This window comes from Triturus cristatus, chromosome 8, assembly GCF_964204655.1.
Source record: "Triturus cristatus chromosome 8, aTriCri1.1, whole genome shotgun sequence".
Taxonomy (NCBI): Eukaryota; Metazoa; Chordata; class Amphibia; order Caudata; family Salamandridae; genus Triturus; species Triturus cristatus.
In genome coordinates this window covers 170,428,263-170,441,345 of record NC_140591.1, presented here as the reverse complement: position 1 = coordinate 170,441,345, position 13,083 = coordinate 170,428,263, and the positions used below count along the sequence as shown (strand labels likewise).

General features: G+C 48.5%; 1 protein-coding gene across 3 annotated transcripts in view; it reads right to left on the bottom strand.

Moving 5' to 3' along the window:
• Window positions 1–13,083, bottom strand: part of BRWD1 (bromodomain and WD repeat domain containing 1) — a 2,304,433-nt gene that overhangs the window by 1,242,190 nt on the left and 1,049,160 nt on the right. For all 3 annotated transcript variants that reach the window (XM_085621250.1, XM_085621251.1, XM_085621252.1), the window contains exon 19: window positions 1,372–1,552. In XM_085621250.1, coding sequence (XP_085477376.1) covers window positions 1,372–1,552 — 181 coding nt within the window. The remainder of the gene's footprint in view (window positions 1–1,371; window positions 1,553–13,083) is intronic.

Here is a 13,083-nt window from a genome sequence, read left to right as displayed (position 1 = left end):
ATGTTCGGAGGTGGAGGGAAAGCAGCGAGGTAAGATGAGCAACCTCCACTGTAGATTCGGCGGATGCAGGGGTGTGTGCAAGGGTGAGGGAGGCGGAGTGCAGGTATCTGGAGTGATTGTGGAGTTCAGGAGGTGGTTGAAGTATGCTGGTCCTTGGTCGTGGAGGACCTTGTAGACGTGTGTCAGCATCTTAAATTGGCATCTTTTCTGGATGGGAAGCCAATAGAGATTCCTGAGGTGAGGAGTGATGTGGACACCTTTGGGGGAGGTCGAGGACAATTCTGGTAGCTGAGTTCTGTATCGTCTGAAGCCTCCTCAAGAGATGGCTGACGATTCCTGCGTAGAGCACGTTGCCGTAGACCAGCCGGCTAGTGACTAGGGCTTGTATTACGGTTTTCCTGGTGCTGAGGGAAGCCACCTAAGGATCTTTCAGGGCATGCAGAGGGTGTGGAAGCATGCAGAGAAGACTGTTGATCTGGTGTTTTATGATGAGTTTGCTGTCCAGGAGGATGCCAAGGTTGCAGGTGTGGTCTTTTACTGTTGGTCCGAGTTTGGGGGGATAGGGGGCACCAGGTGTCGTTCTACGGGGAGGTGGTGTTCCCAAAAATTAGCCATCCCATTTTGTCCGTATTGAATTTCAGGCAGTTGGTCTTCATCCAGTACGCTTAAGGGCTTGAAGATGGTCTTACTTGACATCCTGCCATGCCAGGAGGAAAAACCTCACAGACTTTGACAACAGTTACAAATTTAAACACAAATGACTAAGGGGCAGCTCTTTTTTTGCATCTGCACTGACTGGCGCGTACAGAAAAGAATGAGCGTCAGTGCCGTGTCGCCTATATGGCCACCGCGCACATCACTTCTGGCACGGACTAGACGCCACGCGGAGCTCAATGATGCCACCTACCAAGGCACAGAGGTACTGCTCACTAAAATAATTCTGGTTTCAGTCTGAAGCCAGGGGATAATTCTAAGGAAAGGAAAGGAAACAGTGGCTAGAAAACTATCAGATACAAAAGTTAAAGCAAAAAACACTAAGATAGGAGAAAAAAGGTGGAAGCTCCTTATCCTGGAGTCTGTGACACGGGTAAAAACAGGAAACTGACATTGGTATGGCAGTGCCTTTACTGATGTACAGGATCCCAAAAAGCAGATGCACTGATGGTTCTACAGTTGGCGCTGGAGCAATGTCATCTAGTGTTGGATGTGAAGTACAGCTGTAAAATAATTATGAAGATCCAGTCTAACACTTAGGAAATCTTGAAAGATGAGGAATGCGGAGTAAGAACTTTCAGTTAGAGTAGGGTACTTGAGCATATTACGTTGTTGTAAGACAAACAATGTTGCAAAAAATATAAGAAATAAACCCACCTGCTTATACCGATCGGTAGTTCCGGTACAACTACTCTATGTTTCCAAGCTTGCAGGTCTCTCTCTGTAGCCATCTGACTTCGAGGGGCATTCTGATGCATTTGACGCACACCCTCAACTTGACCACTACGACGAAGACCAATATTAGGAGGTGACTGAATATCTAAGCTTGGACCTCTTCCTATTTAAATAAAATGGAAATAAACAAACTATCAAGCAACATCACTTTAAGCAAATCAGAGAAACACATATCTCCCCTAGTAAGGACCCAGCAGCAAACATCCATATCATAGCTATAAAATGCATTAAGTGAACAAATACGCAGTGAATAATACATTCAGAACACTTGTTCACTTACCTCCGGTTATTAATTATTTTTTGCACTTATAAAGCGCCTGGTTACACTAAGCCAGTGTGTCCCCGCGCTACGGTGAGAACCGCTAAAGTAAGCTACCAGACCATTATCCTGAAGGAAATAGATGAGTCTTCAGATTTACACAGGTTACACAGTATATTCAGCTAAGCACAGGGTGAGCATTACTTGAAAATTCAAAATGTGCAGAACTTAAGAGCATTTGAGACACAAACACACAAACATATTTCATACATATACACACAAGTAAAAATAAATGTGGCCCAATAAAACATGCTAATTGGAGCAAATGTAATACATGCCGGTTCAGACATCAATCACAACAGTGCTACTACCAGTCCCGCCTGATACTGCTTGGGAGAGAATAGTCCAACTATCTAGCCTCTTGGATTCCCTGTCCGGGGGTGCAGAAGGGAATGCACCATGGGAGGTAGAGGCTTGGACCACCCAGCTCTCTCGGGTAGGGTGGCGGATGAGGAAATTTGGGTCGCTCAGTGCAGGGCGATGGCAGAGGGAACTTTTCCTATTCACAGGATCCCCTGTGCTGGGCTTGGACCAGGTTCCCTGTAGGTCATTGTAAGAAACTGGCTCTATATATACTACACTAAAATGAGGTATAGTGTGTATAGAGTTCAAGTGTCCCCAGAGGTAGGCAGAGGTTAAAGTTAGATAGAACCTTACTCTCTGTTTAAGGTAGAGTGGTCGAGCAGTAAGGCAGTATCACCGGACAGTGTTAAGCATTTGATGTACACACTCAGTCAGCAAATGAAGTCACACACTCAAGAACTGAACTCTAGACCATTTGTTTAAAAAAATTTCTTTTAGGTATTTTATTTCTAGAACCAAGCAAGCCTGGCACAGGTAAGCAATACATACTTTGCAGTAATAAATGCTTGATGTTATAGAGCTGTATTGCAATTGTAAATGTACTTTGGTTTGACTTACAGTATTGTTTCAGGGAAATGCAGTACATACACTTCAATGGGATTTTCAGTAAATTACAGGTAAATTACTTCTTGGATTACTTTTCTTACTCAGTGCTGGATGTAGCACTGGGACATTTCCTGTAAACAGGAGAGTAAAAGCGTTTTGGTTAAGTCGTTTAAAAGCATTTCTTTAGTGTTTAAAATTCCACACTTTGAAACTTTTTCAGGACAAAGTGTCAATGTTATCCTATGGAGCAAAAACAGATTATCGGTTCTTAGGTAAGTATTCGACTGTGGGAATTAAGGTTCTTGGGTTAGACTCAGGGGTCCCACAGGGTCGGTGATGCACTGTTGTTGCACCCTCAGCGGCACTAGGGCGGCCAGGTGCAGAGTGTTGAGGCCCAATGTTATCCTATGGAGGATAGGGGGTCTCCGGTTGGTGGCTGCAGGCAAGCAGGCCACAGGGTTGTGGGAGCAAAACTACTAGGGTTTAGCTCAGGGCAAGTAGGGGACCAAAGTAGAACCAAAGGTGCACCCTCAGCGGCACTGGGGCAGCCGGGTGCAGAGTGCTGTTTCGACGTCGGGCGCCCTGTTTTCTATGGAGAACCACTGGTTTGCAAAAGCACTACAGGCAGGGAAATGAAGGACTTCTGGGTGTGACCACCACTTGGAGAGGTAAGTTGGGAAGTTAAAGGTTGGTTAGGCACCGTCGGTTTGGGCGCACAAGGCCATGGGGCGTCGGGTGCAGGGGTGCCTTTTGGGGTCGGATCTTCTTACCAGCTCCTGGTTGCAGTTAGGGGGGCCTTCCGGATTTGGGATGCAGGCCTTGGCTGGAGGCAGGTCAGAGGTCGCCGGATCTCGAGTCAGGATCGCCGGGGTGACCTCCTTGTGGTGCTTTTTCCCTCGAGCTTGGGCCGGGTTCGGCGGGAGCAGAGTGGGGTGGATTCGATGTCTCCGGCTACTGCCAAAGGTTACAGTTTAACAAATCCGGTGTTCACGGGAGAAGCAGTCTTTGGAAGTGAAGGCAGGCAGGTCCTCACGGTTTTTGAGGTTTCTGGCTGCAGGACACACCGGGACTTCGCAGGAGCAGGTTCGAGGGGAGACAGGCCTGTAGGGCTGGGGCCGAGTCAGTGGGCGACTTCCTCTTGTTAGCTGGCTGCGCGTATGTTGGTCCTTCTTTTTTTTCTTCTTGTCGTTTCTGGATCTGAGGAAGCAAGGTTCAGGGTGCCCCCTAAAAACTAGATTTAGGGGCGTTATAGGTAGGTTAAGGGCTTGGACCAATGGGTCCCTTCCCTGGGGTGGGTACACCCCCTATTGTGTCACCCCCATGTGAGAGGGGGGCAGGAGCCTGTCCCTGGTTTGATGGGTCCCCCCATCCTCAAGATGGCAGGGACTCAGTTGAGCTTCACCTCGCCTCCCCTGCCTGAGGGGTGGAATTGGCAGAGGTGGGCACACCGCTTTCCTTCACTTGTTTTTCCCGTTGGCTCTCCCGCCTAAAGTGGGGGGTAGAACCAGGGGGACCAGTTGCTAAAAGCAGCAAATGGTCTGGGAAGCTTCCCCTTCGTAAACCCTGCCCATCCTGGGGTAGGAGGCTTGGCACCTCGTCCCAGGATGTGCATTGTTTCAGGCCCCCGAGAGCAGCAGGCTCTCCCCAGGGGTCTGTTGGTGGCAGCCTAAGCAGCCACTCAGTCGGGTCACTAGAAGTTGGTTGAGTTTCAGGGAGCATCTCTAAGATGCACTCTGTTGTGCATTTTAAATTAAATCCTACACTGGCATCAGTGTGGGTTTAATGTGCTGAGAAGTTTGATACCAAACTTCCCAGTTTTCAGTGGAGCCATTATGGTGTTGTGGAGTTTGTAATGACAAACTCCCAGCACCAAATACTCTTAATGGCAGCACTGCACTTACACTGCCCAAGAATGGACTTGGGCACTGTAGGGGTACATGACTCATGCATTTGTACCCTTAACACTGGCATGGTGCACCCGGCTAGAGGGGTGACTGATCTATGCCAGGGCAGTGGTTTTGTGGGCATGGCACACAGGGATGTGTGCCATGTCGATTCTTCACTTTATTCTGCACCATGACATGCAGCCTGCAAAGGCAGTGTGTGAGTGTCAGGATACAGGACCTCTAAGGGTGGCACAGTAAGTGCTGCAGCCCTTGGAGGCCTTCTCTGGTCACAGTGCCCTGGATACCTGTGGTACCATTTACCAGGGGCTGACATGTAGCCAGAGATACCAATTGGGTTTTAAACTTCAATGCAGTTTTAGGGAAGGAACATAGGCCCTGGGTACCTGATTAGCAGGACCCCAGGGCACAATCAGCAATTCAGCAGAACGTGGGGGCATACCATGCAAGAAAGAGGGCAAATGTTCACAGTCATCAGTTAAGGCCTCATTTAAAGCAGAAAGGGTTCCACGGAGCAGACACACTGCTGCAGCACCTCTATCAAAATATTCGTCTTGACAGCCACAGAACAGAGCTGAAGGTCCAAGACCTCAGATGCCCTTCACACCACCATGGCAAATGACGCTCCCTGCTCCATAGCCACGGTTGGGGAAGAAAGCAGGCCAAAATCTTGAGAGGAATACAGTCCGCTGGCCTCACCCAATTCCCCATACCAGTCCATGTCTTGATAAGGCTGGTCTTGTAATGGGTCCAGTGACCCTGAACAATCTTCCTCCATTCTAAGCACCTCAGAACAGGGCTGAGGAAAAGACCTAGAACCTAAGCATTCTGTTGGTGTCTGTATCAGCGCCAATCCGGCTCTGGGCTGTCAGGGACGAGAATGGGGTTGGCGCTGCCGGTGGGTGCAGGGAGTCTCAGTGTCCGGACTGATGCCGGGGAAGGTCATGGTGGCTCGACCTGGGTCTATCCGAATGGGGTCCTGGGGGTCAACGGCGCTGGGAACGCTGGCACGGAACTCAGTGGAGCCCCTTTTGAGCATCGGGGCATGAAGGCACGATGGTAGGGTCAGGCCACCCAAATACGAAACACATGGCATCATAAAACTTCTTTTGCTGGGTGGGGGTTACTCTGGCTCCCGGGAAGGCAGGGTAGCACGGAGCAGGTTCAGAAGAACAAGACATAGAACATAGAGACTCCTCCATTGCGTTGGTCGATGGACAGGGAGAAGTCTAAGCAGGTTTCAACTTCTTATGTTTTTTGTGCTTCTTACCTGACCGACTCGACGACTTCCAGTGGGATGACGAAGACTTAGGATTCCCGGAACAGTGACCGGATCTTCCTATCGACTGGGGCGGAGAACGAGACCTCCCAGGAGAACGATGAGGTGCAGAGCACTGTGGCATAAGCAGCTTAAGGGACCGCTCCTTCAAAGCTTTTGGAGCCATGGCCCACGAATCGTAGTTGAGGCCCAGGCACCAGAGACAAACCAGGTGGGGGTCCATTACCGACATGGCGCAGTGACGGGCACCTCATGGCTTGAACCCAGAAGTCCTCTTGGACATGTTAGGAAAACCTCCACACCAAAAAAGGGGTTGACAAAACGTCTAAAAAACCTCTCAAAAAGTGAGAGGTTAGCTCTTTTCACGCATCTGGGCTGGCTGGCGCAGAAAGAAAAGAACTGACGTCAGTGCATCGAGGTGGTGCCTATATAGGTGACACTGATGTCAACGGCACAGATGCCATTCGGAGCCGATCAATGCCACCTACCAGCGCGCAGGGGTATTGCTCGTAGCAAAATCTTCCGTACCCTGTCTGACGCCTGGGAAATTCAAAGTTAAGGAATCTGTGTCTAGATGTCTCTATCAGACAGAAATAAATGGACGTCAGCACGCTTGGATGAATCTTATATGCAGATTCAACCTTAACTTCTGTGTTGGAACTAAGTCGATCTCGAGCCACACAGTGCCACCTACAGATCTTCCGGATCGAGTCTTGCGCTTGGGGATATTCTAAAGAGGAAGTAATCTGCGGTTAGAAGTATATATCAGAAAAACTCTTTTGAACATACACAAAGGTGAAAGATGACATTGCTTAAGGGGCAATATATGAACCTGAGGCAATAGCCATTTTGAACAATATTCAGAACCCATTTGTATTTTATGGTGGATCTCCTGTATTCCTTGAAAAATGAAATATCTTCCCACCTGAAGTGGTTAACAGAAGAGGGAGAAGTAAAGAGTCACTTCTAGGCTCTGCAGGTTATTTTCTGCTGCTGCTTCTGGGATGATGTCTTTGTTGGCGATAAGGCTGCTGACCCGGAGGCTTCTAAGTGGTCTGAAACCTCCATTGATAAAAGTGATCTTTAAGGCCTTGAAAAATATTTTTTCTGCTTCTGTCTCCACCTCTGCTTTCATTCAGGCCATTTGATGGTCAGCCGAGTTCCAAATAAGGTATTTCCTGTAAAAGGCAATTCAAGGAATCCCTATTGTGCCTTAGGATTGATGCTTGTAACCCTTTTATTTATTTATTTTTTACTTTTTTTTTAATTATAATACTGCATTGTTACTCACAGAAATCACTGCATTCCACTTTTTTGCTTAATCTGCACACAGCTTATTAAAATGGGTTACATGACAGTGTGCGTGATATTACAGGGTTGCACTAATTCATTTATATCTACAGTCCATGTGCGATAATCACAAGAGTGATGATCATACAAATATAACATTTGCACAGCAGCGACTGGTGATGGAATTTGCTCACAGGGTTGAGGAGATCTACTTGTTATTTATCCATAGTACAGGGTCAGGCGGCCACCTGACATTTTGAGGTTATGTGACCGTTGTAGGAGGCGGCCCTACTACTTAGCCATATCGGTCTTCTTCTGCGCTTGGGTGTCCGGGGCTATCCTATGTCACTGTATGTGGCAAAGAGGTGTTTGGTTGTGTTCCCTGAGTAGTATCAGACTCCGGGTCCAATTGAGTGTTCGCTATTTGCAAAAGTTCCAACATATGCCCCCAGTACTTTAAATTCCGTTCTGCATGTTCATCTGTGCGCACAATTTTTAGGCGCCTTTACTTCGCCACCCCCCAGTCCTGAATATCTGATAACCATGTAGAAAATTCTGGAGGGAGTGCTTGGGATAAGTGTATCGCGATGCGCCGTTTGGCCAATACCAATCCCAGGAGATCCAATTTGTGTCTGGTGCGTGTTCCTTTTTTGGTGTCGGGAGTACCCCCAGTAGGCAATGTTTAACCGTCTGCTCTATCTGGACTGCTGTAGTGGTTCGGAGTATCTGGATAACTTGCTGCCAGTCCCTTTGTACCTGATGCACATCCGAGTCATGTGCAGGAAAGTGGCAGGGTCCGCACCACACCTGCGGTAGTGGGAAGGGCGCGCTGAGTTAAAGCGCGCTAGTCTCTGATCGGTCGGGCCACTTTCGTCTTTGATATGCGACAACGGCTTCCACCCCCAGACCTGGGGAACACCACCTCTTGCTCTGAGGCCCATTTAGCACCACAGCATGCTAGTCACACCCCTAAGGTGGGCTACCTGAAGTGGACAGCCAGAGCAGGGTTTCACCATCTTGGCTTTTGGTGAAACTAGTGAATTCTGGGTCAGGGTTATAACCACTACCCACAAGAAGTGGTCATAAAGGTGGTGTAGTTACCCTAATGGTAGGTAGCCTACTGGCTACTACCATATACTCTCTTAAAACAGCCCAACATTTTTGTTTAGGCACAAGACCAATAGATTTGTATACCTGGGAACAGAAGGCTAAAGCCTTTGCGCAAGACCCTGTTCTGTATTTTTTCCCGTGGGTTTCACCTGGCGTGTTCCAGCCGACTCTACCTTGGCCCCAGTGGACCGTCCATGTGTTTTGGCGTAGTGTTTTGTAGCAAGGACTGATAGGTAAGTCGGTCACCCTGTACCTGTACATCTAGATGGTGGGCAGTTTATCCCTTTCCTTCCGTCCCTTCTGCGGCCCCAGGGAGGTCTGGATTACAGGTGGATGCCCTTTCCTACCCCTCTTTTTTCCCCAGGTGCACGTTAGGCAGCCAACGGGTCCGATCCGCCTACACTCTGGGACAGCATCCGCCCCGTGCTTGCTTCTGAGCCCCCTGCGGTACTGGTGGTAGCATACATCACCAGGGCTTCTTTTAGTTGTCTTCCCATGGAGTTTTGGGTCTCGGTACCCATCCATTTAGGGCCTTCTGTCATTTTCGCTTTTCCCCCTGTTCAGTCGAGGGCGGCAGCGAGGGGCTCTGGCTATGTTTTCTCCTATCTGGAGTCTGTTCTGGAGCCCATCTTTGTCCGGTAATACGCACATCCCCACCACTACCTCTTATAGTCATTCCTTTGTTTTGGATCAATGTATGTTAGCGTTTTGTCTATAGGCTGCTTTGAATTTGCGACTTGGTGTGAGAAGCTGGCTCAGTATATGGTGTACACCTATTGGTGATACACCCAGCACGGCTTTCAAACAACCTTTAGTAATAGTAGAACTGGCCCCTTGTAATCAAAGCTCTCAAGGGGTAGCTGTGGAGAGCAGTGGAGGCTTATCCAGTGTTCGAAAAATATCCAACACTAAACCTACCTTGATATATTTCCTAGCCCTGCTATATCAATACACAATTAATATAAATAAAACAGTTACGTTAGCACATAAAAACACATGGGCCACTATGGGGGGGGGGGGACCAAGCCATATACTAAGAATATACTAAGAATATACTAAGAAAATGGAATGCAAGGTGAGTACCCAATTAAGACTACTACCCAAGGATCTTTAGGACTGGGGAAGCACGGAACCACCACAGGTAAGTGACTAGGAGACCCTAGGCACCCGTATGCAGAGGTGATACCCTGGATCGGTGTCCATAGAAGAACATGGAGAAGTCGCGGATGGAGTTTTACAGAATCAGGACCCGTCCCAGAGGAAACACATTAGAACCAGGAAAGTTGAAGAGCACCCTCACCCCTGGATACCCAGAGGAGTTGGATACCTACAACAGAAAGCCCGGGTGCATAGGAGTCAAAGGATGTTGGAACGGCCCATTGAAGTCAATGGGTAACCTCGGCTGTCCAGCTGCTACAGTGACCCGTGGACCAGGTTGGTGAAACCCAGGGGTGGATTCTAGACGAGGTGTACCTGTGGAGAGACTAGACAGAGTCCAAGCCACCGGAGTTACCCAGGATGTGCAGGAGCACAATGCAAACCCCTCTTAGGGGCACTTCACTGTAGTACGGAGACCTTGAAGATGCAGCTGTGGAGTCCATGTGAAGCTGTTTGAGCACAGGAGCCATCAACGGGCTGTCCCAGGCTGGTAGATGAATTGCAAGGGAGTAACTGGCTGGCAGGGCCACCAACCAGCCTTGGCAAACGAAACAGACATGTTGCAGTGGAAATTGCACACTTGCAAACCAGCAAGGTCTGAGAGTCTCACCTATGACAGGCAGGTCAAAGCCAGCCCTCAGCAAGCAGGAGAGCCAGCAGGAATCTATGGCCCCATAGGGACCCTCTGGCAGCAGGCACAGGGAGTCGCAGGGAGACCTCAGAAGCATACAGCAGATGGATTCTCATGTGGCAGGAGATGCAGTGATGATGCTGCTTTTGCAGCGTTGTGAGTCTTGAGGTTTCCAGGAGCTCGAAGATTTTTTGATTTGAGAGCCAACAAGCCTCAGCAACAGCAGACAGACGTGGTGCACTGGGACACAGTTCAGGAAGGTTCACGAGGGATAACAGCCTTCCAAGTTGCAGGGAAGACTGGAGAGCCACCAAACTACCATCTGTGTTGCAGAGATTGAAGTGTCAGTGGGACAGCAGGATCCACAAGCGAGTCGTCACTGATAGGGTGCCTGCGGTTGCAGAGTAGTGACTCCTTCACTCCAAGGACTTGATGCACTCAGAGCTCTTGTGACTCAGGAGGATGAACAGCCACGATGTTGTAGGATGGCTGAAAGCACAGGGACAAAGTTGCAGGAGTCTTCCTACCAGGAGCAGAATTGTCTTGAGTCTGGCACAGCCCAACAGCACAGTCCAGCGTCCAGGAGCAGAAGAGTCTTGTGGTGGATTCTGAAAAGAAGACTTGCAGCAGAATTCTTGTCCAGACAAAGCTAGTGCCTCAACCCCAGGGGAGCCCTTACGTAACCAGGGAAGGGTGTTAGAGAGCTTCTGCAGTGACCCGCCTATCAGGGGGCATCAGGGGCGCTACTCAGGTTGACTGACCAGTCTGATGCTTCCGGGGTCCTCTGCTTATCTTGCTTCCAAGATAGCAGAATCAAATGGCCACCTGGTAGAGCTCTGGGGAAGGAGCTGGACAGGGGGACTCTCCTGTCCTTTGTGGATTCGCGCCAGAGCGGGAGCCAAGGGCTCCTGGACTGGGGCAAACTGGTTTATCCAGGGAGGGCACCATATGTGCCCTTCAATTAAATCTAATGGTGCTCGGAAGCACCCCCACCCTACATAACTCTAAAGGAGAGGTAGTCACAGGGGGGCAGGATACTGTCATGCGCATCAAAGCGAAGCACACGCTAACAGTTTTTTTGACCTGCGACTCCATTTGGAGATTGCCATCTAACAAAACCCCCAGATTGCGCACCGTGTTAACGGGAATCAGAGGTTCCTCCTCGGGAGTGAGCCTAAACTCCAGTGGTATATGCTGAGACATCCTAGCAGCAGAGCAGTATACCACCTCTGTTTTCCCCCCATTGAATTGTAGAGAATTTTTCCTGAGCCAACCAGCAGTCTGACGCATACACTCCTGGAACGTATCCATGGATACTGCATGTTTCCCTTCCAGGGAAAACCCCAGTTGGGTATCGTCAGTGTAGTCGACCAGGTCGATTCCGAAAGATTTAATAATGGGGAACAGGGGCCGTAGATAGATATTAAAAAGAATAGGGCTGATTGCAGAGCCCTGCGGTACCCCATGGCGTACTGGCGATTTGCTGGAAGTGAACGGTGCCACAGTCACCACCTGTTGTCTTCCTAACAGATAGGACTGTAACCACTTTAGGGCCTGTCCTTTCACCCCTATCTTCTCCAGTCTCTCCACCAGAACTGTATTGCTCACCATGTCAAATGCGGCCGACATGTCAAGTAGCACTAGGACGGTAGCATTCCCATTGTCGGCTCGCATTCGTAAGTTGTCCAACACGGTTGCCAGAGCAGTCTTGGTGCCGTGTCCTGGGCGAAACCCAAATTGGTCCCTATCCAGCAAATAATTATCCTCCAGATAACATGATAGAGACTTACTTACTGCTTTTTCCAAGATTTTAATTGGAAATGGCAGAAGGGATATAGGTCTAAAATTTGCTGGGATCGTGGGGTCCAATGAGGGTTTCTTAAGCAGGGGTGTCACTACTGCCTGTTTCCACACCTCCTGAACTATTCCTTCTTCCAGGGATTGATTGCAAATCTGTCGCAGCCAGGGAAAAGTATCCTGACCAGATGTTTTCCAGATTCTGTGGGGGGTCGAGAGGAGAGCCCGAGGACACACTGAGCCAGGATGTTAAAAGAATCATCAGTGAAGGCTTGAACACTTTCCAGGGAGATATTCATCCGGGATTCCTCATCCTGCTTTTGGACAAGATTATCCTGATTGCCAATATTGTTAGGACGAAGATCTCCAACAATCTTGGTAATTTTATCTTCAAAGTGAGAGGCAATCTCATCACAGAGTTTCTGCGATGCAACTACCTTATTGCTCGTGCAAGCCGGGCTAGAGAGGTCCCTGAAGATATTAAAAAGAGCTTTGGTGCTATTAGGCGCTTGTATAATAGAATTGGCATAAAAGTCTGCTTTAGATTTTAAGATAGACTCCTTATATTTAGCCTGAGCTAATTTCAGTTCTTTCTTGTCTAGCTCTAAATAATTATTTCTCCATTTCCTCTCAGCTTTCTTGCATGACCCTCGTAGTAGTTTCAATTCTTCATTGTACCAGGCAGCTGAAGTTTTGTTCCTATTTTTAAGTCTTTTTACCGGGATTAACATGTCCAGAGTGTCAGCTATGTGGTTGCAATATATTTGATAGTTTTCCTCAACAGTGATGGATGAGGCAAAGAGATTTACATTTGGAAAGATTGGATGGATCCTATTTTTTCCTAATTTAGCCCACTCCCATTCCGGTATGTCGCTGAGCGATTGTTATTATCCTCTATTCTGGGTATCTTGATGTAAAAATGGATTAAATAGTGATCAGTCCAACTTAGTGGCAATATATTTATCACTTCAGTCTCAGTCTGATTGGCGAACAAGAGATCTAAAGAATGCCCTCCCTGATGAGTCAGTTGTTGTACCAGTTGTTGTAGATTAAGATTCGCACATGTGTGCCTCAAGTCTCTCAGATGACTGCCTAAGCTCCCGTTATCCCATAAATTAAAGTCTCCTAATAGAATCATTCTGGAATGGGTTAGGGTCATGTTGGTAATAGTGTCCAGAAGTGCTTGGTATCCTGTGTCTTGTCCTGGGATCCTGGGGGTCTATAACAGACCATTCCT